General features: G+C 42.6%; 1 protein-coding gene and 1 pseudogene across 2 annotated transcripts in view; both read right to left on the bottom strand.

Moving 5' to 3' along the window:
- Nucleotides 1-990: 990 nt before the first annotated feature.
- LOC105816407 lies at nt 991-2,493 on the bottom strand (annotated as a pseudogene).
- Nucleotides 2,494-20,027: 17,534 nt separating this feature from the next.
- BICD2 (bicaudal D homolog 2 (Drosophila)) overlaps nt 20,028-25,858 on the bottom strand; it is a 53,920-nt gene continuing 48,089 nt past the window's right edge. The window contains exons 7-8 of one of the 2 annotated variants that reach the window (XM_012651841.1): nt 23,962-24,172; nt 20,028-22,130 (exon numbers count right to left, since the gene is read on the bottom strand). In XM_012651841.1, coding sequence (XP_012507295.1) covers nt 22,125-22,130; nt 23,962-24,172 — 217 coding nt within the window. In that variant the 3' untranslated portion in view covers nt 20,028-22,124. Of the gene's footprint in view, nt 24,173-25,858 lie in introns of both variants that reach the window. The other variant, XM_012651840.1, reaches the window with a different exon arrangement.

The following is a 25,858-nucleotide window of genomic DNA, read 5'->3' as shown; positions in this document are numbered from 1 at the left end:
GTGGTCGACTCCACTGTGCAAGGTAAGCAGCTGATACCCTCCTCCTGAATAGATTTTTGAGGTAACCAAAAGAGATCAGATTTTAGCCATAAACTATCTCAAAGATGTCAATACCATTTTTAAAAGGGCTTAAAATGGGGAATATTACAATAACATATACAAAAATGGCAGAAAAATGAATTGATTTCACAAAAATACTAATGAAAAATATTTCAGGCCTATGTATTAAGGGAAAAACATGTTTTGACTCAGGGCTTGAAATGGGGGAAATAAATATTTTGGTATAATCTTTACCCTAAAAGACAACATATTGATTTCTGATTCTATAAAAAGACAGGGACAATGCCCATTCTGTCCTATTCTATGGAATGCTTTGGCACAACTTCAATAAAACCTTATATGTTTTCATTCGAGCCATAAATGAATCTCAATTGCATGGTGCTTTTTAAAAGAGCGAAGTCTAGGGTAAAAACCAAACCCCCAATTCTGACAGTGTGTATTCACAATTACGTCTTCTGAAATCATGCAAGTTAGCGGCACTAATCATCAAGAAATTAAAGGTTATATTTGAGCAACAAATTCTATCAAAATGGATGCTATGCAATTTATGATTAGTATAATTGCTAAAATTCAAAGTGGCTAAACTGCTCTAAGATATGAAATTCAAAATCTCCCTGTATTTATATAACATCTAAAAGTTATATACTTTATTTAGCTTCTGAAAGGAGTAACCCCCTGTCAAAGAAGTGGGTACTGCAGTTTTCCTTATGAGGAATTTAGTTTGAATTTATGTCCTCAGCCTAAAAATAAATTTTAATTTTAACAAATCACAGAATTTTAGAGTGAGAAAGGACCCTGGAGATCACTTGGTCCAACACACTCTTTTTAGATGGGGAAAATAAGGACAACCAAGGAGAAGTGACCCGTCCAAGGTCACAAAATACAGGAGGCTAGACCCTAGCAATCTTGATCCCTATGAGAGTACTATGTGCCAAACTATCTTCCCAAGCTTTTCTGGCTTTATTTGGTCCCATTAATTAATAACAAAGAATATCAGGTACATAGCAATATGATAAACATAGACTTTTACTCCAATTTTAAAATCAGAATATCAAAATGTTTCCTGAGCCTTTAACTACCTTCATTTTATTGAGAACACGGTCGACAGCAAATTATCACTATCTATGGTGGTTTATCTTCCAATATTTACACAGACACTGAAAACACCTTTCAGAGCTACTCCTTAAAGACACTTGTACGAGCACATCCGTGTGATGCCAAGGCGCTTCACGGAATGCAATGAAACCATGATAGTGAATGGAAGTGAGATGCTTCAGTCTGTCAAAGTGCAGTCATGAGTTTATCTCGATACATCATACTCTGCATCCCTCCTAAGTTCTTCTGGTTCTGGTCATGCACATAATCAAACCGGCTGTCATCTCCACTGGCCGATGCCTTCCAATGCGACCTGTCATCCTGAACGGATGGCCTGACATTTGGAGAGTGAGGATGCCATCGGGGCTTGTTGGGGTGGATATTAGGATGATACCGAGGCTGGTAATTATGGACCTCAGGATCTGTTTTAGAGCAGAGCTGAGCCGCTATCACTGGGTTGCTTGCTTTGAACGTTGAACGTCTCCAGGACGGATAACGTTTACTCGGGTTCCTCTCAAAGGTGCTGGTCCTTCGTAACCTGGTGCTGTGTGTAGCTTGCTATTCCACCCGCCCACTGAATCTGAAGCGACAGCCCAGCCCGATAAAGTCGGATCTGTTGGATTTGCTGTTCCCCGGCGTCTGCAGCCGGAAGAAGGCAGGATGCTCAACCGCACACCTCCACAGGTGCTTGCAGGTCCTGGCACTGTCTCACCGGAATGCAAACGTGTGCTTTTGCTCATGTCCCTGATCATCATCCTCGACCACCACGAGTGTCAGTTTGCTCTTTTGAAAATCCGTTTTGGTAATTTTAGGCCTAAAGAATAAGCCTATTTTGTGAGCTCCTTCAAAGAGTAATATGCCTGTCGGCGTCAGTCCCAGAGAATATTCACAGCCTTCTCTTCCCCTGACAGCGTGCATGTCTACCCCATACATTTCCAGCCACTTTGCTTTATTCAGATAGGAGAGTTCCGCCTGGGCAGGGCTCTTTCCCCTGCACTCTTTCCATCTCTGGAAGATATCAAATTCCATTGCTTCTGTCTGATTTGGAAGGAACCGGAACTCAGGCACAAGCTCTGGTATGTGTTCTGGAAGCTCGCACTCCCCAAGCTCCGCTTATAGACAGAGAGCAGCTAACTCCACAGCTGTTTCATAGGGGCATTTCAATTTTCCAGAAAGAATATCATGTCTGAGTTGTAAAACAAACAGGTACCTTGTAAACTCTTCACGAAGATTGTTCGGTTCTGAAGAATAGTATTCAACTTGAAAGTGCAAAGCATAAGCAGGTCCAATTTTCATCTGCTTTTTTATGGGTTTGGAATGATCCAGCCAGTGCTGCATTAACGACTAAGGTACAGGAACCACAGACACAGAAGGAATCCTCCTCCGATTCTCCTTCTCCATTGTAGACTTCAAGTCCTGTTCAAGCCAAAGAAAGATAATGCGAAGAAAGAGAAGGTGGTAAGTAGAATCAGATGCACGCCGGCGAAGCGCAAATAGGAATGAGGTCTGTGAGGGGCCTTCGAAGGGGCCTCCTGGTCTGGAGCTAGTGCCCGTGGTGACCTTGAGGAGAGCACAGTGGTGGAAGCAATGAATGGACTATCTGATTTCCTCTTCTTTGGATATAGACCCAGCAGTAGGATTGCTGGGTCAGATGGTAGTTCTAGTTTCAGTTTTTTCTGTTCTCCATAGTGGTTGCACTAATTTACACTCACACAACAGTGCACAAGTGTTCCCCTTTGTCCACATCCTCGCCAGCATTCGTTATTGCCTGTCTTTTTGACAAAAGTCACTTTAACTGGGGTGAGATGATATCTCATTGTAGTTTTGATTTGCACTTCTCTGATGACTAATGATGTTGAGCATTTTTTCATATACCTGTTGGCCATTAGTATGTCTTCTTTTGAGAAATGTCTATTCAGATTCTTTGTCAATTTTCTTTTTCTTTTTATTTTTTTTTTTGAGACAGAGTCTCGCTCTGTTGCCCAGGCTAGAGGGCAGTGGTATCATCCTAGCTCCCTGCAACCTCAAACTCCTGGGCTCAAGCGACCCTCCTGCCTCAGCTTCCCAAGTAGCTGGAACTACAGGTGTGTGCCACCACACCCGGCTAATTTTTCTATATTTTGTAGAGATTGGGTCTTGTTCTTGCTCAGGCTGGTCTCAAACTCCTGACCTCAAGCAATTCTCCTGCCTTGGCCTCCCAGAGCACTAGGATTACAGGCATGAGCCACCACACCCAGCCTTATTTTTCACTTTTGAAGGATAGTTTCACTGGATACAAAATTCTAGCTAGTGGTTTGTAGCTTCAAATATTTCACGCTGCTCCCCTCTCTGCCTGTTTGAATGGCTTCTGAAGAGAACCCTGGTGTAATTCTTATCTCTGCTCCTCTGTAGGTAAGATGTTTTCTTCCTCTGGCTTTTTTTAAAATTTTCTCTTTGTCTTTGGTTTTCTGGGGTTTGATATGATATGCCTAGGTATAATTTATTTGGCACTTATTCTTCTTGGTGTTGTCTGAGCTTTCTAGAACTGTGGTTAGGAGTCTGTCATTAATTTTTGAAAATGCTCAGCTAGTACATCAAATATTTCTTCTGTTACCTTTACTCTTTCTTCTCCTTCTGGTATTCCCATTACATGTAAGCTACACCTTTTGCAATTGTATCAAAGTTCTCATTCTGTTTCATTTTGTTTATTCCTTTCTTTGCTTTTCCGTTTGGGAAGTTTCTGTTGACATATCTTGAAGCTCACTGACTCTTTCCTGGACCGTACCCAGTCTACTAATAAGCCCATCGAAAGCATTCTTTATTTTGTTACAGTGTTTTTGATTTCCACCATTTCTTTTTGATTCGTAGAGTTTCCACCTCTCTGCTTACGTTACCCATCTGTTTTTGCATGTCGTCCACTTTTCCATGAGATCCTTCAACGTATCAATCATGGTTGTTCTAAATTCCCAGTATAATTCCAAAGTCTGCCATATCTGAGTCTGGTTCTGCTGCTTGCTTTGTCTCTTCAGAGTGTGTTTTTTGCATTTTAGCATGCCTTGGAATTTTTTGTTGAAAGCCAGACATGATATATTAAGTCAAAGAAACTGAGGTGAATAGGCCTTTAGGTGTGAGGTTTAATGTTTATCTGAGGTTTAATGTTTAGGAGTTAGCTGTGTTTACTATTTGGAGTAGCTATAGGTGTTAGAGGCTAAATTCCTCTCATGTTCTTTTGTCTCCCCTGTGGTTTTTTGAATTTTTCTAGAGACTTCTTAAATAGGGTCTGATCCTCGCAGTTCTTTCCATTGTAATCCTTTGTTATTATACAGGAGCCAGTTGAGGTGGTGGTAAGGTGTCAGGGGATGGTGAGCGATCTATAACCCCTGACATGATTATGTCAGTCTTTTAGTGGGCCTGAGAACCCTGGGCTGTTACCGTCCCAAGTGCTTCTTGGCATTTTTCCTTCCTGAGATGAGACAGGAAGGCTAGATAGCGCTGATGTTGGGAATTTCCCTTTCTCCAAGTTAGTAAGGCTCTGGTAAAACAGTTTCCCTTGAGGACAGGCCTTTGTTAGGAAGAACAAAGTGCTCTGGGCACATTTCAAAATGGCTACTTTCCCCTTGCCTTGCCAGGACTCTTTTCTTTGATCTTAATTCTCAGAACTTGGAGGGGCTCCTGGAGGTAAAGCTCACAAAAGTGTGGGGACCCCACTAAGACTGGGCCCCTTGGAGATTTTTTTTTAAATAGAGACAGGGTCTTGCTCTGCTGCCCAAGCTGGAGTGCAGTGGCATGATCATAGCTCACTGTAACCTTGAACTCCCAGGCTTAAGGGATCCTCCCCCTTGAGGAAAGCTTGCCAAGTAGCTGGGACTACAGATGTGTGCCACCACACCTAGCTAGTATTTACAATTTTTTGTAGAGATGGGGTCTCACTATGTTGCCCAGGCTGGTCTTGAATTCCTGGCCTCGAGTGATCCTTCTGCCTCGGTTTCCCAAAGTGCTGGGATTACAGGCATGAGCCAGTGTGCTTGGCCTGGGGATTTTCATTCTTAAGCTTGTCCACACTGAGCCCCCAGCAATTTGTCAGTTAAAGCCTAAGTATTCCTACCAATAATTCCTCCAGGAGTGGGCTTTGCTCCCAGTAAGCTGTGATTCCATGTATTCACATTTCTCTCTAATTTTGGAGTGGTGACTTCAATTCTCTGATGTATCTAAGAGTTGTTGATTTTCAGTTTGTTCAGCTTTTTTTCTTCTTGTGAGGATGTCTAACTGGAGACTGGAAGTTATAGCTCTAACATTTACATCTATGTAAAAATTAACATCTATGAGTTAATTTTTGTATATGGTACGAGGTATGGATATTTCAAAAATATGGATCTCAAATTGTCCTAGCATCATCTGTTGAAAAGACTGTCTCTTGTCTGTCAATCGTTCTTGGCATTTTGGTAAAAAACCAACAGGCGATAAATGTAAGGGTTTATTTTTGGACTCTTAGTTCTGTTGATTTGTATGTCTATTGTCATGCCAAGACCATACTGTCTTGATGACTGTCGCAGCTTTATAGTAAATTTAAAAATCAAATGCTGGCCGGGTGCGGTGGCTCACGCCTGTAATCCTAGCACTCTGGGAGGCCGAGGCGGGCGGATTGTTTGAGCTCAGGAGTTCGAAACCAGCCTGAGCAGGAGTGAGACCTCGTCTCTACTAAAAATAGAAAGAAATGAATTGGACAACTAAAAATATATAGAAAAAAATCAGCCGGCATGGTGGTGCATGCCTGTAGTCCCAGCTACTCGGGAGGCTGAGGCAGGAGGATTGCTTGAGCCCAGGAGTTTGAGGTTGCTGTGAGCTAGGATGACGCCACGGCACTCTAGCCCAGGCAAGAGAGTGAGACTCTGTCTCAAAAAAAAAAAAAAAAAAAAAAATCAAATGCTGTAAGTTCTCCAACTTTGTTCTTTTTCATAATTATTTTGGCTATTCTACGTCTCTCGCCTTGCATAAAATTTCAGGATCAGATAAGCAATTTCTATAAAAATGGCTGCTGGGATTTTTATAGGGATTATGTTGAATCTATCCATCACTTTGAAGAGTACTGTCATCTTAGTAGCATTGTCTTCAGATCCATGAATACAAATCTCTCTCCATTTATTTAGATCTTCTTTACTTTCTTTCTCCCAGCAATGTTTTCTTGTTTGCAGTGCACAAATCTCACACTTCCTTTGTTAAATTTATTTCTATGGATTTTATTCTTTTTCATGCAGTTATAAATGGAATTGTTCTCTCAATTTCGCTCTTGTATTGTTTGTTGCTAATATACAGAAATACAATTGATTTTTAATTTAATTGATTTTGAAACAATTGTAGGTTTATGGGAAGTTGCAAAGACACTGCAGAGAGATTTTCTGTACCTTTCACTCATTTCTTCCGGTAGTTACATCTTATGTAACTATGGTACAACGTCAAAACCAGAAAATTGATGTTGGTGTATATGTCAATAATCCTGTGTCATTTTATCACATATAGAGATTAGTGAAACTACCACCTTAATCAAGATAAAATTATTTCATCACCCGACCACTCCTTTCCATTCATTCCCATTCTTCTCCCAACCCTGACTCCCGTCTCAAACCCCTGCAAATCCACGAATTCTTCATCTTTATACTTTCATCATTTTGAGATTACAAAAATTTAATCAGATCGTATTTAACCTTTAGAAAATGGCTTTTCCCTCCCTCAGCATAATGTTCTTGAGATCCATCCAAGGTGCTGCATACAGCACTAATTCGTTCTTTTTTATTTTTGAGTCATGTTCCATGGTGTAAATATACCATAATTTGTTTAACCATTCATCTATTTTAGGTTGTTTCTAGTTTAGGGTCATTAAAACTAAAGCTGCAATAAACAGGTGTGTACAGTAGTCCCACCTTGTCCACGGTTTCACTTTCTGCAGTTTCGGTTACCCATAATCAACTGCAGTCTGAAAATATTGAACAGAAATTCCAGAAGTACAGGCATACTTTGGAGATATTGCGGGTTTGGTTCCAGACCACCACAATAAAGCAAACAGTACAATAAAAATGACTCACACAAATTTTTTGTTTCCCAGTGCATAAAAAGTTATGTTTACACTATGCTGTAGTCTATTAAGTGTACAATAGCATTGTATCTAAAACAATGTACATATCTTAATTAAAAATACTATATTGCAGCCGGGTGTGGTGGCATGTGCCTGGAGTCCCAACCTACCTGGGAGGTTGAAGCAGGAGTGCCCTTGAGCCCAGGGATTTGAGGCTGGAGTGCAGTGGCTCTTCACAGCGCTGGGATCACACCTGCTAAGAGCCACTGCACTCGAGCCTGGGCAACAGAGCCAGACCGTACCCCAAACTTTATTGCCAAAAAAGGCTAACACAGAGACACAAAGTGAGCACATGCTGTTGGAAATATGTGGATAGACTCGCTCGATGCAGGGTTGCCACAAACCTTCAATTCGTAAAAAATGCAGTATTTGTGAGTAACACTAAAGCAAAGGACAATAAAATGAGGCATGCCTATCAACAATTCATAAGTTTTAAATTGTGGCCATTCTGAGTAGTGTGAGGAAATCTCATGCTGTCTCTGTCCCACCTAGGAGGTGAATCATCCCTTTGTCCACTATATCTACGCTGTACATGCCACCTGCCTGACAGTCACTTAGTAGCTGCACTGGTTATCAGATCAACTGTCTCTCGTGGTATTGTGGTGTTTGCATTCAAGTCACACGTATTTAACTTAATAATGGCCCAAAAGGGCAAGAGTAGTGATGTTGGCAATTTGGATTTGCCAAAGAGAAGCCATAAAGCGCTTCCTTTTTTTTTTTTTTTTATTTTTAATTTTTTTTGAGACAGAGTCTCACTGTGTTGCCCAGGCTAGAGTGCCGTGGCGTCAGCCTAGCTCACAGCAACCTCAAACTCCTGGGCTCAAGTGATCCTCCTGCCTCAGCCTCCCGAGTAGCTGGGACTACAGGCATGCGCCACCATGCCCGGCTAATTTTTTTCTATATATTTTTAGTTGTCCGATTAATTTCTTTCTATTTTTAGTAGAGACGGGGTCTCGCTCTTGCTCAGGCTGGTTTCGAACTCCTGAGCTCAAACAATCCGCCCGCCTCGGCCTCCCAGAGAGCTAGGATTACAGGCGTGAGCCACCGCGCCCGGCCCATAAAGCGCTTCCTTTAAGTGAAAAGGTCAAAGTTCTTGACTTCATAGGGAAAGGAAAAGAACTGTATGCTGAGGTTGCTAAAATCAACTGTTATTGTTAATCTCTTACCGTGCCTACTTTATAATTTAAACTTTATCATAGCTATGTATGTATAGGAAAAAACATTGTATACATAGAGTTCAGTACTATCCACGGTTTCAGGCATCCACTGGGGGTCCTGGAACCTGTGCCCCGTGGATAAGGGGGTACTACCACTGTACAGGTTTTCATGTGGAGATAAATTTTCATTTCTCTGGGATAAATGCCCAGGAGTGCAATTGCTGGGTCCTATGGTAAGTGTATATTTAGTTTTTAAAAAGAAAGTGCCAAACTATTTTTCAGAGTGGCTATTCCATTTTACATTCCCACCAACAATGGGTGAAAAATTCACATTCTATACTTGTCAGTTTTTGAAACTGTCACTTTTTTCTTAAGCTGATCTAATACGTGTGTACTGATCTTGTTTCTAGTCTTAATTTGCATTTTCCCAAAGGCCACTGATGTTGAACATCTTGTCATGTGATCATCTGCCATCTGTGTATCTGCATCAGTGAAATATCTCTTCACGTCTTTTGCTCCCTAACTGGTTTGCTTTTTTCTTTAACTGTTTTGAGACCTCTTCATACATTCTAGATATGAATTGTCAGATTTGTATTTTGAAAATATTTTCTTCCAGCCTTTACCTTTTTTATCCTCTTAACAGTCATATGCAAAGTATTATATTTTGAATTCCAATCTATTATTTTTTTTCTCTTAGGGGTCATGCTTTTAGTGTCATGTCTAAGAACTCTTTACCAAGTCCTAGGTCCTGAACTTTCTCTGATGTTTTTTATTCTAAAAGTTTTAGAATTTTACACATTACATTCCACTTGGTGTTAGTTTTTTAAGGTGAAAGTTGCATAAAATAAAATTTACCATTTTAAAGTAAATAATTCAGTAGCATTTAGTACATTCACAGTATTGTGCAACCATCACCTCTATCTGCTCCTAAAATGTTTTCATGATCCCCAAAGAAAACCCCACATCCCTTAAGCATTTTCTCCCCATTTCTCCCTTCCCTAGCCTTTGGCAACCACCAATCTTTTTTCTTTCTTTCTATGTGGAATCATGTAATATTTGACTTTTTATGTCTAGCTTCTTTCACCTAGCATAATGCTTTCAAGGTTCATCCACTTCATAGCATGTGTCATTCCTGTTTACGGGTGAATAATATTCCATTGTATTCATATTATATTTTGTGTTTCCATTCACCTGTTAATGGTATTTGGGTTGTTTCCAAACTTTTGGCTATTATAAAGAGAGCCTAAATGCACACGTGTGTATATGTATTTAAGTACCTGTTTTCAATACGTTTGTGTATATACCTATGATAGGAACTGTTGGATCATATGGTAACTCTATGTTAAACTTTTTGAGGAACTGTCAAACTGTTTTCCACAGCAGGTGAACAATTTTATATTCCCACCAGCAACGTGTGAGGGTTAATTTCTCCATATCATCAACATTTGTAATTTTCCTGGTTTAAAAATTTTTTTTATTATAGCAATCCTAGTGAGTGTGAAGTAGAACCTCACTATGGTTTCAATTTGTATTTCTCTAATGAACAATGATGTTCAGCATATCTTCATGTGCTTATTGGCCATTTGCACATATTCTTTGGTGACATATCTAATATAATCTCTTATTTTAAAAAATGGGTTGCTTGAATTTTTGTTGTTGAGTTGTACAAGTTCTTAATATATTCTGGATACTAGAGCCTTACCAGACATATGACTTGCAAACATTTTCTCCCATTCTGTAGGCTGTGTTTTTACTTTCTTGATAATCTCCTTTGATGTACAAAAGTTTAAAATTTTTATGAAGTTCAATTTATCTGGTTTTTTTTTTCTTTCATTGCTTGTGCTTTTGGAGTTATATCTGAAAATCCTTACCAAATCCAAGGTCTTGAAGATTTACTCCCATGTTTTCCTTTCAGAATTTTATGGTTTTAGCTCTTATATTTAGGTTGATCCATTTTGAGTTGATTTTTGTGAAAGGCGTGAAACTTACCAACTTCATTCTTTTGCCTGTGGATATTCAGTTGTTCTGGCACCCTTTACTGAAAAGACTATTCTTTTCCCCAATGAATGGTCTTAGCACCCTTGTCAAAAATTAATTGGCCATAGATATATGGGTTTATTTCTGGACTCTCAATTTTATTCCTTTGATCTATATGTCTATTCCTATGCCAGTGCCACACTGTTTTGATTACTATAGGTTTGTAATAAGTTTTAAAATTGGGAAGTGTGAGTTCTCCAACTTTGTTCTTTTTCAAGATTGTTTTGGCCATTTGGGGCTCCTTGCAATTCCATATGAATTTGAGGACCAGTATTTCCATTTATGCAAAAAAAAAAAAAGTCATGGAAATTTTCTTAAGGATTGCATTGAATCTGTAGGTTGCTTTGGGTAGTATTGCCATCTTAACAATATATAGTCTTCTAATTCATGAACATGTGACATACATCCATTTATCTAGATCTCCCTTAATTTCTTTCAGTAGTGTTTTGTAGTTTTCAATGCACAAATCCTTCCTACTTTGGTTAAATTTAGTCCTATGCATTTTATTCTTTTGGATGTTACTGTAAATGGAATTTTTCTAATTTTCTTTTTGGATTGTTTGTTGCTGGTGCATAGAAACTAAAGCATTTTTTGAGTGATCTTGTACCCTGCATCTTGGCCTTATTTTCAGGACAATTTGAGTTCTCTCTTCTGTTCCAATGATCAATATGTCTACTCCTCCACCAGTACCACAGTCATGATTATGGTAGCCTTATTATAAGTTTTAAAATTGGTTGGATGATTCTTCCTACATTATTCTTTTATAAAATTTGTTGTTGTTTTTGTTCCTTTTCCATATACATTAGAATAATCTTCTCTGTATCTATGGAAAAAATATTGCTAAGATATTTATAAAAATTGGATTTGTTAAACTTTTATATCAATTTGGAGAGAACTGATATATTTATTAGGTCGAGTCTTCCAATCCATTAACACAGTATGTCTATTTTAGATCTCCTTTGCTTTTTTTCCATCAGCATTTTGTGTTTTCAGCATACAAATCCTGTGTGTGCTTCTTAGATTTACACCTAAATATTTCATTTCATTTTGAGCTATTGTAAATATTTTTTAATTTTGGGTTTTTTTTTATCTTTTTATTTTTTTTAATTTTTATTTCAGCATATTATGGGGATACAGATGTTTAGGTTACGTATGTTGCCCTTGCCCCCCCCAATTTTGGTTTTGATATGTTCGTTGTAATTGAGTTTTAAATGTTGATCTTGTATTTGTGACCTTGCTAAACTAACTTACAGCTGTGGAAGCTAGAACCCCAAGATCAACGTATTGGCAGGCTTGTTTTTTTTTTAAAGCAATGTAGTAGGATTTATTTTCATTTATTTATTACATAAGAGCAATTATATATATATAGTCATAGGTAACGAGCTGCAAATGTCCTATCAGTATCTATGAATTTAATTAATTTGAAGATTTTTGCTAGGGTCTTTACTGATAGAGAATTTAAGCTGCCATAAACATTTGAGTGTAGATGTCTTTATTATAGAATGTCTTTTTTTCCTTTGGGTAGATCCCTAGTAGTGGGACTGCTGGATCAAATGGTATTTCTATTTTTAGCTCTTCAAGGTATCTCCAAATTATTTTCCACAGGGGTTGTACTAATATGCAGTCTACCAGACTTCAAGCTTTACTACAAGGCTATAGTAACCAAAACAGCATGGTACAGGCAGGCTTGTTTTTTTCTGAGGTTTCTCTCTTTGGCTTTTCGATGGCATTCTTATCCCTGTGTCTTCACATAGTCATCCCTCTGTGCACATCTGTGTCCTAATCTCCTCTTCTAATCACCAGCCAGTTGGATTAGGGCCCATACTAATGGCCTCATTTTGACTTAATTATCTCCCTAAAGGTATCTCTAAATACAGTCACATTCTGAGGTTCCGGGGAGTTAGGGGCTCATCATTTGAATTTTGAGGCAACAATTCAGAAGGAAGATAACTTGCCCCCTGGGCCTGGGCCTTCGGAACTTTTGGTAGAGGCCGAAGCTCTGCTGATCTCTGAATTGCCTTAAAGTGCATTTTTTCCTTTCTTTGAAGGATAATGCATGTTCATAGTTGGGCAGCTCTACTGTCCCATTCTGTAGAATCTCAGAAGTCTGACAGCCTTCCTTAATTTTGTCATACATCTGTCTCTTTCAGCTGGCAGTGTTTCTGCTGGTTTAACTCCCCATTTATACCTGGTTTCCGCTGAGATGGCTGACTAAAATCATGGGTAATCTATGTACAGAGTGACTGTCCAACGACACCCTTGGTGTTCTCTCCAGAACATGCTTTCTCATGTTTTGCAATATGGACAGGCTGAGAATTTTCCAAATCTTCCAGTTCTGGTTTCTTTTTGCTTAAAAATTCCTTCTTCAATTTATCTTTCTCCCCTCACATTTTACTATAAGCAGCAGAGAAAAATGAGGCCTTGGCTTTGACACTTTACTTAGAAATCTCATCAGCTAAATATCCAAGCTTATCACTTAAATGCTCTACTTTCCGTAAAACATTAGAACATAGCTTGACCATGTTCTTTGCCACTATAACAATGACCACCTTCCCTCCAGTTTCTAATAACATGTCCCTCATTTTTACCAACAGTCAATTCAAGGCAACCTAGGTTTTTTCTATCACACACCTGAAAGCTCTTCCATTCTCTGTCCATTACTCAGTTCAAAAGCCACTTCCACATTCTCAGGTATTTGTTACAGCAGCACCTCACTTCTTAGTACCAAAACCTAGATTAGCTTTCTAGGGCTGACACAAAGCACTACCGCATGGGTAACTTAACACATTGACCACCACATGAGAAAAAAAAATTTTTTTCCTTGGCACCACAATGTTTTATTATGAAAATAGAATAAAACCTTCAAAAACAAAATGATCCTTTCTAATTTAATGAAAAATTTGTTATTTTTTATTGTTTTCTGTGCATGAGTTATATGCAACTTGAAAAATAGTTCATGAGGGTCCCCAGGGAAAGAGACACGTGAGTTACATATCCTTCACGAGGCCCTGGGCTCAAAACTAGCGTGAGTTAAATACAACTCACATGGCAGTTAATGTGTTAAACAATAGAAATTTATTTTCTCACAGTCCTGGAGGCTGGAAGTCTGAGATCAAGTGTTAGCAGGGTTGGTTTCTTTTGAGGCCTCTTCCCTTGGCCATCTTCTCCCTGTGTCTTCACATGGTTTTCTCTGTATGTGTCTATGTCCAAGTATCCTCTTCTTGTAGAACACCAGTCAGATTGGATTAGGGCCCACCTCCAATGACCTCGCTTTAATTTAATTACCTTTTTAAAGGCCCCACCTCCAAATACAGTCATAGTTTTGAAGTACTGAAGGTTAGAGCTTCAACACCTGAATTTTGCACATAGACGACTACCTCCTTAATGTCTCCAGCAGCACTTTAGGGCCCTCTGAGTCCCCTTGAGTATTGCTGATGTTTCTTCTGGAAGCATGGACCCCACTCGCAGCATACGGAAAGAACTGGCACCTGTACCCTGGACAACCATGGGCAATGTCAGGAAGGAGCCTAGAAATATGTAAAGGGGGTCTCCAGTCAGTGCTGGTGGACCATGCCTAGCAGCCCCTGACAATGCTTTAATTTCTTTTAAAATCAGAGGAAAAAAATAAATGTAATACTGAATACATAATAATGAATCAGCCTGTATTATGTTCATCTTTACATCAGCATAGTCATAAAATATGGTTTCTTTTTTGTATGTAGGAAGGGGTCTATGAAGGCAAAAGTGCCTCAGGTTGCAAATGACATAATGCAGCCCTAGGACAATGACAAAGAATAGGATCTGGATGCCAGGTAATGATGTTGGCATTAGGGCATCAGAGTTCTGCACACCTGACTCTCACTTCTTTGGCTCCTTGGGCTCTTTCCTTTCTTGCTTTTTTTTGGGGGGTCTGGCAAGCCCTTGAAGAGGTCAGCTGGAAAGGGATATCGGAGAATGATGTTTGTCTCTAAGGTACATCAAAACTTATTTTTATTGATTGAGATTAATACACATACTTTTAAACAATTTAGTGGGTTTTATTAATAGTATATTCACAAGGTTGTGCAACCATTACCACTGTCAATTCTAAAATATTTTCATCACCCCAAAGGAAACCTGTGCCCATCACCCAACCAACACTCTTCATATCCCCTCCTCTAGCCCCTGAAAACTAATAATCCATGTTGTCCTTGTGAGTTTGTCTATCTTGGATATTTCATAAAATGAAATCATATAATGTGGCCTTTTGTGACTGGCTTTTTTCACTGAGCATGTTTGCAAGGTTCATCCATGCTGCAGCATGGATCAGTACTTCATTCCTTTTTATTTATTTTTATTGAGATAAAACAGACAACGTATTAATAAAATTCACCATTTTAAACCACCAGCCATGACTGAGAATTCCTGTTGCTCCACATCCTTGAAAGAATTTGGTGGTGTTAAGTGTTCTGAAGTTTTGCCATTCTCATAGGTATGTAAGTGAGTAATGGCATCTCACTGATTTAATTTGCAAATCCCCAATGACATGATGTTGAGCATCTTCCAAATAGTTATTTGCCATCTGTATATTTTCTTTGGTGAGGTGTCTTTTCAGGTCCTTGGCCCATTTTTAAAATCAGGTTGTTAGTTTTCTAAGAGTTCTTTGTATATTTTGAATAATAATCCTTTATCAGATACGGCTTTAGCAAATATTTTCTCCCAGTCTGTGGCTGTCTTCTTGTTTTCTTGAGGTCTTTTGCAGAGGAGAAGTTTTCAATTTTAATGAAGTCCAGCTTCTCAATTATTTCTTTCAAGGATTGTGCCTTCGGTGTTTTATTTAAAAAGTCATGGCCAGGCCAAGGTGAGTGGATCGTTTGAGCTCAGGAGATCGAGACCAGCCTGAGCAAGAGCGAGACCCCGTCTCTACTAAAAATAGAAAGAAATTAGCTGGACAATTAAAATATATATATAGAAAAAAATTAGCCGGGCATGGTGGCGTGTGCCTGTAGTCCCAGCTACTCGGGAGGCTGAAGCAGGAGGATCGCTTGAGCCCAGGAGTTTGAGGTTGCTGTGAGCTAAGCTGACGCCACGGCACTCAAGCCCGGGCAACACAGTGAGACTGTCTCAAAAAAACAAAAAAAGTCATGGCCATTCCCAAGATTATCTAGATTTTCTCCTCCATTATCTTCTCGGAGTAGTCTAGTTTTGAGTTTTATTTACATTTAGGTCTGTGATCCATTTTGCGTAAATTTCTCTGAAGAGTATAAGATCTTGTCTAAATTCATATTTTTGCAAGTGAAAGTCCAGTCGTTCTAGCACCATTCATTGAAAAAATGGTCTTTTCTCCATGGTACTGCCTTTGCTCCTTGTCAAAGATCAATTGACTATAGTCATGTGCGTCTATTTCTGGTCTCTCTATTCTGTCTGTCTATTCTTCTGCCAATATCACATTGTCTCAATTACCATAGCTTTATCATAAATCTTGAAGTCATGCAGTGTGAGGCCCCTGGTCTTGTTCATTTCCTTCAATATTGAGTTGGCTATTTTCTCCATATAACTTTTAGAATTAGTTCGTCAATATCTGTAAAATAACTTGCTGTGATTTTGATTGGAATTACATTGAATCTATAAATCAGGTCAAAAGAACTGACATTTGACAACATTGAGTTTTCTTACCCACGAACATGGAGTATCTCTGCATTTATTTAGTTCTTTGCAGAACTAAACTAAACTTTGCATCAGTTTTTGTAGTTTTCCTCATATAGATCTTGTATGTATTTTGTTAGATTTATACCGAGTATTTCATTTTTGGGGATTCTAATGTAAATGGTGCTGTTTTTAATTTCAAACTCCACTTATTCATTGCCAGTATATAAAAAAGCAATTAACTTTTATATATTAATCTTGTATTCTACAATCTTGCTATAACTGCTTACTAGTTCCAGGAGTTTCCTTCTTGTTGATTCTTTCAGATTTTCTACATAGACAATTATGTCATCTGCAAAGATAGTTTTATTTCTTCCTTCCCAATGTGTATACCTGTTCTTTCTTTCTTTCTTTCTTTCTTTTTTTTCCTTACTGCATTAGCTAGAACTTCCAGGACAATATTGAAAAGGAGTGGCGAGAAGGGACATCCTTGCTTTGTCCCTGATCTTAGCAGGAAAACTTCAGGCCCCCTCACTGTTAATTAAAATTACTTGTTTTTTGTAAATGTTCTCTATGAAACGGAGGAAGCTCCCCCTCTATGTCTATTATAGTTTGCTAAGAGTTTTACTTTTCAATCATGAATGGGCGTTGGATTTTGTCAAGTGCTTTTCCTGCATCTATTGATATGATCAGGTGATTTTTCTTCTTTAGCCTGTTTATGTGCTGGATTACATGAACTGATTTTCCATTTGTGAACTAGTCTTGCATAACTGAGATAAATTCCCCTTAGTCATAGCATATAATTCTTTTAAAACATTTTTGGATTAGATTTGTTAATATTTTGTTGAGGATTTTTGCATCTTTGTTCATGAGAGACACTGGTTTGTCACTTTCTTTTCTCATGTCTTTCTTTGGTTTTAACATCAGGAAAATGCTGACTTCATACAATGAGTTAGGATAGCTTCCCTCTGTTTGTATGTTCTGGAAGAGATTGTAGAGGCTTGCTATAATTTCTTCCTTCAATGTTTGGTATGATTCACCAGTAAACCCATCTGGGACTGGTGCTTTATGTTTTGATGGTTTTTAATTACTGATTAATTTAATAAGATATACATTATTGATTTCAGATCTCTCTTCCTTTATGTGATACCTTCTTTGACCCATTATTAGGAAGTGTGTTATTTCATTTCCTCATGTTTATGAATTTTCTACATTTCATTATTTCTAATTTTATTTCACTGTCATTGCAGAATATAGTTTGTATGATTCTAATCCTCTTATATTTGAGACTTGTTTAATGGTTAAACATATATTCTATCCTGGGCAATGTTACATATGCACTTAAGGATGTGTACTCTGTTATTGGCTGGAGTGTTCCATAGACCTATGTTAGGTCTAGCTGGTTTACAGTACTGTTCAAGTATTCTATTTTCTTTCTGATCTTCTGTCTCATTTTCTCTCCATTATTGAAGTGGAGTATTGAAATTTCCACCTATTATTGTTGAACTATTTCTCCCTTCAATTCTCACAGTTTTTGCACCATGTATCTTGGAGCTCTTTTGTTTGATACATGTATGTTTATGGTTGTTACAACTTCTTGGTGAATTAACTATTTTATCATTATACAAGCACACAAATAGGCAAAAATGACCTACACTGAGTCAGGATGTTATCCCTGGGAAGAGTGGGTTCAGTTTGCAAAAATCCAGTTAGCTAGTGGACACTTTTGTTTGCACTCTTACATACGTGTGCTACACTTCACAAAAACTTTAAAGAAAATAAATCTTGAGATTCCTGACTTGCTAATGAGATAAACAAAAGGGATCCTGGGGGAAGTGGGGATGGAATTATTGATTCCTATAGTTCTCTCATCCCAGAAGGTCCATGTCCTGGATGAAGGGAGGCCTTTTCTGTGGGTGAGGCACAGTGACACTTGGCATTGCCTCTCCCTGCTGTTTCAGGAGGAGAAACTCCATGTGGGGGAGACCCCTTCACCCCAGGGACTGGGCTCAAGAAGGTAGGCTCTTGGATGAATGAGGTGAACTCACAAGAGCCAGTAAACCTGCCCACAAGAAATTTCCACTAATAATAACACAGCCTTTTCCGGATCCACTATGTGGACACAGCTGAAAGGTGAGCACATGCAGAGGCAAACCTGACATGGGACATCTGTTCTGTGGGAAGGGCCTCTGTCTGGGCAGAAGGTGGCCCAGTGACTCACCAGGGCTGGCAGACAGACACCCTATTAACGTTTGCTGATAAAGGATAAAAAACTCCCTAAAAAGCACTCCAGGGTGGGGGGAGGGGCTTAGGGAGCTTCATAGTTACTATTAATAGCGACACAGCTGTGCTCATGGGGTACAAATATGGCCTGTACAGTAGGATTTGCACGTTTTCCTGGATGAAGACCATACTTTGCTAAAAAGTTGACTTAAAATTATATTCCCCATGTCAGAGGCCCAGCTGTACGGCCTGGTGTCCACAGGCATGTGTGATGATGATGATGATGACAGTAAGAACCATATTAGCTACAATCACCCATTGAGTACCTTCTGTGTGCTGAATATCAAGGGCTTGATGAAGCTTCACAGCTACCTCTGAGAGAGGAACTATTAAAAAAATCTCAACTTACAGATGGGGAAGCTGAGGCTCAGAGAGGCTGAGGCAGCCAGCTACCAAATGGTGGTGATTCGACCATGGGTCCAGCTCCCAAGCCTGTGCTGTTCCTTCCAGCTCTAGTAACCTGTGAGGGGGTGGGGGTGAAACCACTGCAGGGAGATAGAAGATGAGGAGGGAACGGAGACCACCCCCTCCCCAAGGGGAAGGCTGAGCAAGAGGCCTTTCAGCATGGATTGTCCCCTCCTGCAGGCTCCTGGGACCCTGCCAACTCAGGAAGCTGTCACTCCACTCCTGAAACTAAAAAACATGTTCAAGGACCTGGGGGTGGGGGTTGTGGGAGGGCAGACTCAGTGTCTGGATGTTTGTACGAATCAAACACACCAGAGGGCAGAAGTGACCAGGTTGTACCAGGCTGCACACACAGGTGGGAGCGGAAGGCACAGGCAGTGTCCCAGAAAGGGCCTGCCCTGCAGGGCCCTGCTGCCTTATGCCTCCTCCTCCTCGGGGGTCTTCATTCAGGTCAGTTGAGGGCTCTTTTTCAACCTTTTCTAGGTTCTGTTGGGACAACAACCTCTTTTACTCAACTGGAAAGAAAGGTTCAGACTGAAAACAGGTCATGGCAGCCACTACTAGAGGGATGGGATCATCAAAGGGAGGAAGCACCGTGGCAGCATCGTGGCAACAGTGAGGCCGGGGGGGGTGGCAATGACATTACAGGCAGAAGTAGGGATCCTGGGTAAGTGGCACGGCAGTGAGACCTTGGCCTGAGATGGCCTTCCAGACGGAAACGCTAGACGACTGAAGCCACACAGGCCTGACTGAGGCTGTCAGACGAGGAGGTGGCAGGAACATGCCCCAGCGCTTACTGTCCCCAGTCATTTGAATGTGCCCAGTATACCTTTCCACACATTCCTACAGATAAATATGGCTTTGTGTTGAAAAACAGATAACCCCTGTTGCCTGAATCTATTCATTCCTGGGTTGAGAGAGCAAGAGTTTGGACAGCAAAGGATTCCACGTTATCTGAATCCCTGCTTCCTAGCCAGGACAGTGTGGGCTGCTCCCAGTTTTAGTCTACACAAACATAATGTGTTCTTACCACCACACTGCTGCATATTCACATGTGATACTGTGGGGGACCCCAAGGGTGCATCCCACACAACCCCTCCCTGTGCTCCTGAGGACAGACCTCAGGCTGCTTCCAGCTCCCACCACCACGGTTACCCGATAGGTTGGCTCTGTTGTTTGAGGCACTGGAATTACTATGGATTGCTGGAACCGCAGTCATCTGGAATAGGGACTCAAGCAACCACAGGGAACAAGCATGTGCTTTGTCTTTTTATTATTCTTTATTTATTGGTCCCACCAATGTGACCCTTTACCCAGGCCCACTGTTCCTATGCACGCTGGCTTTGCAGACATTCACATCATGTCTGTGCCCCAAGAGTCTTGATTAATTTTTCCTTCCTATTCCTTTTCCATGCTCTGCCTCATTTTCTCAGAAATTGAAGGCATTTGCTTATTATTATTTGTTTGTTTGGGTCTGTGTAAAGGTTCCTTGGCAGGAAAACATGCATATGACTTTAAAATAAAGACCAACATTCGGACACTAAGGTAATGCACAGAAAAAATACAGTACTCAGACATCATTGCAAATAAATACCCCATACAGATGCAGTTATCTCAAATGTAACAATATTTCTTATGAATCAACACTGTAACAGAAGGTAAAAATAGAAGTCCCTACAACTAGGAATAAGAAATGCTTATTCCAGGAAACAGAATTCTTTTATTCTTGTCATGTATATTATTATAATTTGTCCTTTTTTTGAAGGAGGGAGGACAGTGTTTCTTCCTCCAAGAGTACCAATTTGACCACTACACAAACCTCACTCAGCAAACAGAACAGGATGTGGACCTGGTTTGCTAAGGAGCTTTAATGAATTCTGTTTCCTGAAATTAACAGTGATTAGTTACACCAAGCAAGAGAGGATATAATGTCTCGCTTTCACATTTGCAAAGAATACTATGGCTAACCCTCATCCCCCACTGCGTGTGCCGACAGCGCCGGCCCTCCTGACACCTTCAGCTCTTCACAAACGTGGCGTTCATACAGCTTGCTCAGCTTGTCCCAGAAAGTCCATTTGGTTCCCAGAGCACACTCACGGTTTTGTGTTTGCTTTCGTTGTCTAAGCCCCTGAATTTGCTAGTAAAGAATCACTGACTAACAGAATTTTGCACAATGACTGTTTTCTTTCCCACAATGAAGATGCCCAGGTCCAGGTGTGAGGCATGCTCCTGCCCCCACCTGCTGGTCCACACTGGCCTTCAGCATGCCCAACAGCTCTTCCCTGCCTGCTTTGGAGAATGATCTACGCTGGGACACCTCCCTTAACTGATGAAGGCACTACTGGCAATGATTACTAACAAAAGGCGTTGAAAGAGAACACCCTAAAAATTGACGACTGTAGAATTTTCTAAGTGTACCACAATTTGGCACAACAACCAGAGTAACAAAACAATTCCAATTTGGAATTTTACTGGTACAGTTGTATAAAATTCTGTTAATCAGTCATGCTTCACGATGTCCTAAAACCCAGAAAATTCTGGAATTTGTAGGTAATACTACTCATTCAATAATTTATCTTTTTTTTCAAGTGCCTATTACTGTTTTAACCAGAGCAAAGGTCAAGTTTTCTTCTTGTTACATTGAACTATTCCTAAGAATAATAATAATACAATATGAAAAACCCCAGAATTGGAATACCCTGGATTTCTTAATGAACATGGCATTTAAAATCTGTAATTTCAAACATGAACCATAATGCCGTATAATCTAAAAGGCTGCTGAACCACAGCGTGGATACACTTAGCCGAGCTCCTCGCCGGGTCGAAGCCCTCATCTCCACAGTCTAGAGCTACACCCTATGGAGCACACAGCTCTGCCTCGTGCTGACGCCAGACCAACACAGGGGAGCTGAGGCGGACAGCTACAGGACCATGAGCACAGACCACGGCATCTCAGACGGTCTCTACGCGAGGAATTAAAGAAGCAAATATAATATCAAAATATCAAAAGTGCACAGGTCGATCGGATAAAAAAGGAACACGTGTAATAAGGAGCCCCTGTGGTGGGCGTATCCAGTGGGCTCCTGGAGAGCCTGGCAGCGGGAAGCAGGGTCTTCGGCCCATACAGAGGCCTTTCCATGCAGCAGTGCACGGCATGCTCTACATTAAAGCTTTTTTCCTCCCATTAAAAACTTGGGGAATGCTATTTTGAAAAGAATTGCAGTGGCATATCCAAAAACGTTTCTAAGTGGACTTTTAGGTTGCCCTTCCTTCCTCCACGTGGGCCACGGGAGAGAAGGTGAGGGAGCTGCGGTGTGACAGGGCCGGGGGGCCGAGTCCTCCCGGCAGCTACTCTACAGCTGAAAACGGGAGAAAACAAGACAGCGTTAGAAACAAGTCACCCATCCCTTCCTATTCATCTGACAACTAAAGCTCTCCATGTGCTGGGAGGGCATGAGCATGTTAGCTGGCAGAAGAGAAGACCTGTGTGTGTTAGGGGGCTGGTGGCTCTTAGCGCCTACAAAACCCCTTAGGAGTATGGAGAGAAGCTGCGTGCCAGGCTCTCGAGGAGAGGGTGAAGCGGCGTGCAGGGCAGGCATGCAGGCGGCCAACCCACCACAAGTCCTGCGGGGGCCGAGGAATCCAAGCTCAGGACAGACACACAGGAGAGACACGTGGGCCTGTCCCGGAGTCTGGAGGGGACCAAGACACTGAGCACCAAGGAGAAGAGTGGGCGGGGCAGACGGCTATGGCAGAGGGCAACATAGTCTCTTGCCAGATAACGGGAATCCCCCTTCCGTACAAGAGACGAGGCAAGCGGCCGGAATAAGGAGAAACTGCAGTTTCAGGTCCGGATGCCCCATGGGGTGACTGGAGAGAAATACTGAGAAAAGTTCTGCTTCAGAACGTGGGAACGCAGACGGCCGGATGCCAAAGCTCTGGTGTGGATGGAGCTTCTGCCAACAGGAGAGCCCTGCAACTACCTTTCCTCTTTCTCTGTCACCACCCCCCCAAATTGCACTAAATAAAGAGAACCAAACACCTCCTACCTGTGAGTCCTGGGAAGTGGCCCTGGGTGCATGCAAAGCTTTCCCAGCACCAGGCTGGGCTCTGGTTATGACTCTGAGTGTCCCTCAATTCAGCTGAGCCTGCTGGGGCTCAGACTCCAGGCTGGGGTTTCCAAAGCCCTGCTTCTTCAGGTCTGAAGCCCCCTGGACAAAGGTCTGATAATGGGTTACCGGGATCCCCCCAAGTACAAAAGGATGGGCTGTGCGCTGAGGATCAAGGTCTGATCAGGCACTTGGAAAGCTTTTCTCATTAAAAAGGAAAACCTATGCCTTGGGCCCTGGCAATTTGTTACCTCAAAGGCCTCTAGACAAACATGCAGATCTCAGAAATGACAAACTCAGCTCTGGTCTCCTAGGTTACAGTCGGCAGTGTCTGTGCCACGCGTGTCTGGCGAGCAGAATACAGGGGGGCTCTGGGATGCTCCTCTCTGGGTTTGGGGGAATAAATTCTGCACCTTTGTCCTGAATGTGATTTGCAGTGAGATGGTACACAAATACGATGTAATTCTTTCCATAAAACTATGCCAAGTGCAGAGCCGTCCTCTGAGGCCAAACCTTTGATAGAGGCTAGAACCTCCTAAAACTGCTTTCTGGTGCTGACATTAGACACATTCAAGAAACATGCAAGTTTCAACTCAGGTTCTGCCCCTTTCGGGTACCAAGGGAACAGGACCAGGACTCCTTCTCTTGGGTTTTCCCAAGGGTGCCCAGGGCCCCTGGAAGACATTTTCACATGTCTGTCTTCTACAAGCACGACAAGCACGTGCAGCTCCATCCCTACCTCAGACCAACCCCCCGCCCAAGAGAGTAGCTGAGGATGGGGTGCTCCTGAGGAGGCTCTGAGGAGCGAGAAGCGACACAAAGCTCACAGGAGTGTCCTGGTGATTCACGCGCCCCACGCCGCCTCGACTAGAATCCTGCCCTCTGTGCATTAGTCACGTTAAGACCGACCTAGCGCCGCCGTCCCGCTGTTGCTGGGTTAGTTGAGGTGAAGCGGGCGTTAGCTGCAGCGTGTGGCGCCCCGCAGCCCCTAATCACAGTAAATGCTGTGCTTCTCGCTGCAGAACACCTGGTTGACAGTGCCCTCAGCTCTGTCACTGGCGCAGGCGCATGTGTGACTTACGCTCGGGGCGGCCGGCTTGGCCTTGGGGGCGGCTTTGGCACGGCCACGCCGGGTCTGCTCGTGGTCCAGCTCGAGCAGCTCCAGCCGCTGGGTCAGTGCTAGCTTCTGCTGGATGGCCATGCGCAGCAGCGAGTTCAGTGTTTTCTTCTCATCCTCAGCGGCTGCCAGCTGCCGCTGCATCTCATCCAACTGCGTGATGTACTCGTCACACCTGTGAGGACCGAAAGCACAGCTGAAGGGCAGGCAGAGCTGGGCAGGGGAGGGCAAGCCTGGGCTGGGCAGCCCTCTGACAGCCCCACACGAGAGCCACCCCTCAGTGTGGCCCCTGCGCTGGAGGACTGGGCTGATGGAGGCCTGTGCTGGCTTTTAGAGCAAAGGCTTTGTTCAGACAAGCCCCTGACGAGGGTCAGAGGAGGCTCGGGCCCAGGCAGGGAAGCCCTATGAGGCTGCTTTGAGTTTTCTGTTATGGGGGAGGGGGCTGCTTTGCTCATTTGGATAGATGTGGCTCCTGTAAAGAGGTTATGTCCCTCAGTGACTCAGCTTTCTCAAGGGGGGTGGTTTTTCCACTTCAAGGCCTTGAGGTGGCTCAGGGGAGAGATACCAAGACATCCCTGGCTTCTAGGGTGTAGACGTAAATCCGAGCAGGACTGGGCTTGTTCCCAAGGCCAGTGCTTAGTCAGTCTGTGCTGAACAACCAACCAGACCCAAGGAATGGTGCATGTGGAGGCCAACAACAGCCCCATCCTGAAACCCAGGCCTCTGCTTAACTGGGACACATCTGCCGCACCCAGGTGCGGAGCTGGGGGAGGGTTTGGTCTGTCCTTGGGCATCCCTCTCCCACCTGTCCCATGCAGGGGCTGAGCAGGGCCTGGCAGAGATGCTGAGACACTGAGTGGGTGAAACCCTGGGGCTCCTGAGGTGGTGGGGCCACGTAGGTGCTGAGCACAGCTCCACACTGCCCGTACTCTGCCCTGGCCTGCTGCGCCCACCTGCCAGGAGCTGGCCCTTCAACAGCGCCCTTGCAGGGACTGTGCTGCCCACAGGGACGCACGCTGAGCTATGATCCTTGCAGGTTTGAAATCTTGGTTCCGTCTGAATTAAAGCAACTTTACAAAGCTAGGGTTTACATGCCAGATGCTGAAGGAATGTGGAATCTTTTCTCAAGCTCCAGGAAGAGAGGAAGCTTCTAGAGAAATCCTCGAACTCTTTCTTGTCTGTGTGCTCTGCCCTGGCAGGGCCTCCCGCCAGGGAATAGAGAAACTGGGAGTGCCCGGGACCAGGCTTGACAGAAGCAGGCCCTGCAGTCAGTTCTCATCCTGTCTACCTTGGAGCCTCAGCTTTCTCACCCACTAAAAGGACATCTGTTGGGCCCATGGTGGGGCCTGATCTCACCCCACCCCCTCTACACATGGGGCGGGGGAGGGGAGGGCCCTTCGGGGCCATCCCAACACCGGCCAGCAGGTGGCACTGCCCATCTATGGAGGGTAAAAGGCAGGGGCACCTGTTGGGGATGTCTGGAGAGAGGCTGGAACCAGGACCTGTCCCATGGAGGCCTCTGAACATCTAGGAAGCCTCAATTCCCAGCCTCAGGGTCTGACTTCCCCAGCCTGGGAGGGGTATGTACACACGGGCTACCCCCAGCCCAACCCAAAGGCTATCACTAGGAGCCCCCCTACAGGGGAAGAAAGAAAGCTGGTTCCTTCCCAGGCCTGAGGCCTCCTCCTGGTCCTACCCTGACTAGCAGGGTGGAGGATGGGAGGTGAGTGCCAGGTGGTCACGATGACACAGAGGTACAGAGCAGCACAAAGAGGTGGGACCTCAACAGGGGACCTTGGCTGTGACCTGCTCACACCAAGAGGGGAACCTTTCTTCGGAATCTGCAAACCTAAATGCACAC

Source organism: Propithecus coquereli, unplaced genomic scaffold, assembly GCF_000956105.1.
Source record: "Propithecus coquereli isolate 6110/MARCELLA unplaced genomic scaffold, Pcoq_1.0 Scaffold370, whole genome shotgun sequence".
NCBI lineage: Eukaryota > Metazoa > Chordata > Mammalia > Primates > Indriidae > Propithecus > Propithecus coquereli.
The sequence above is the reverse complement of the archived record's forward strand: the minus strand, read 5'-3'. Positions and strand labels throughout refer to the sequence as shown.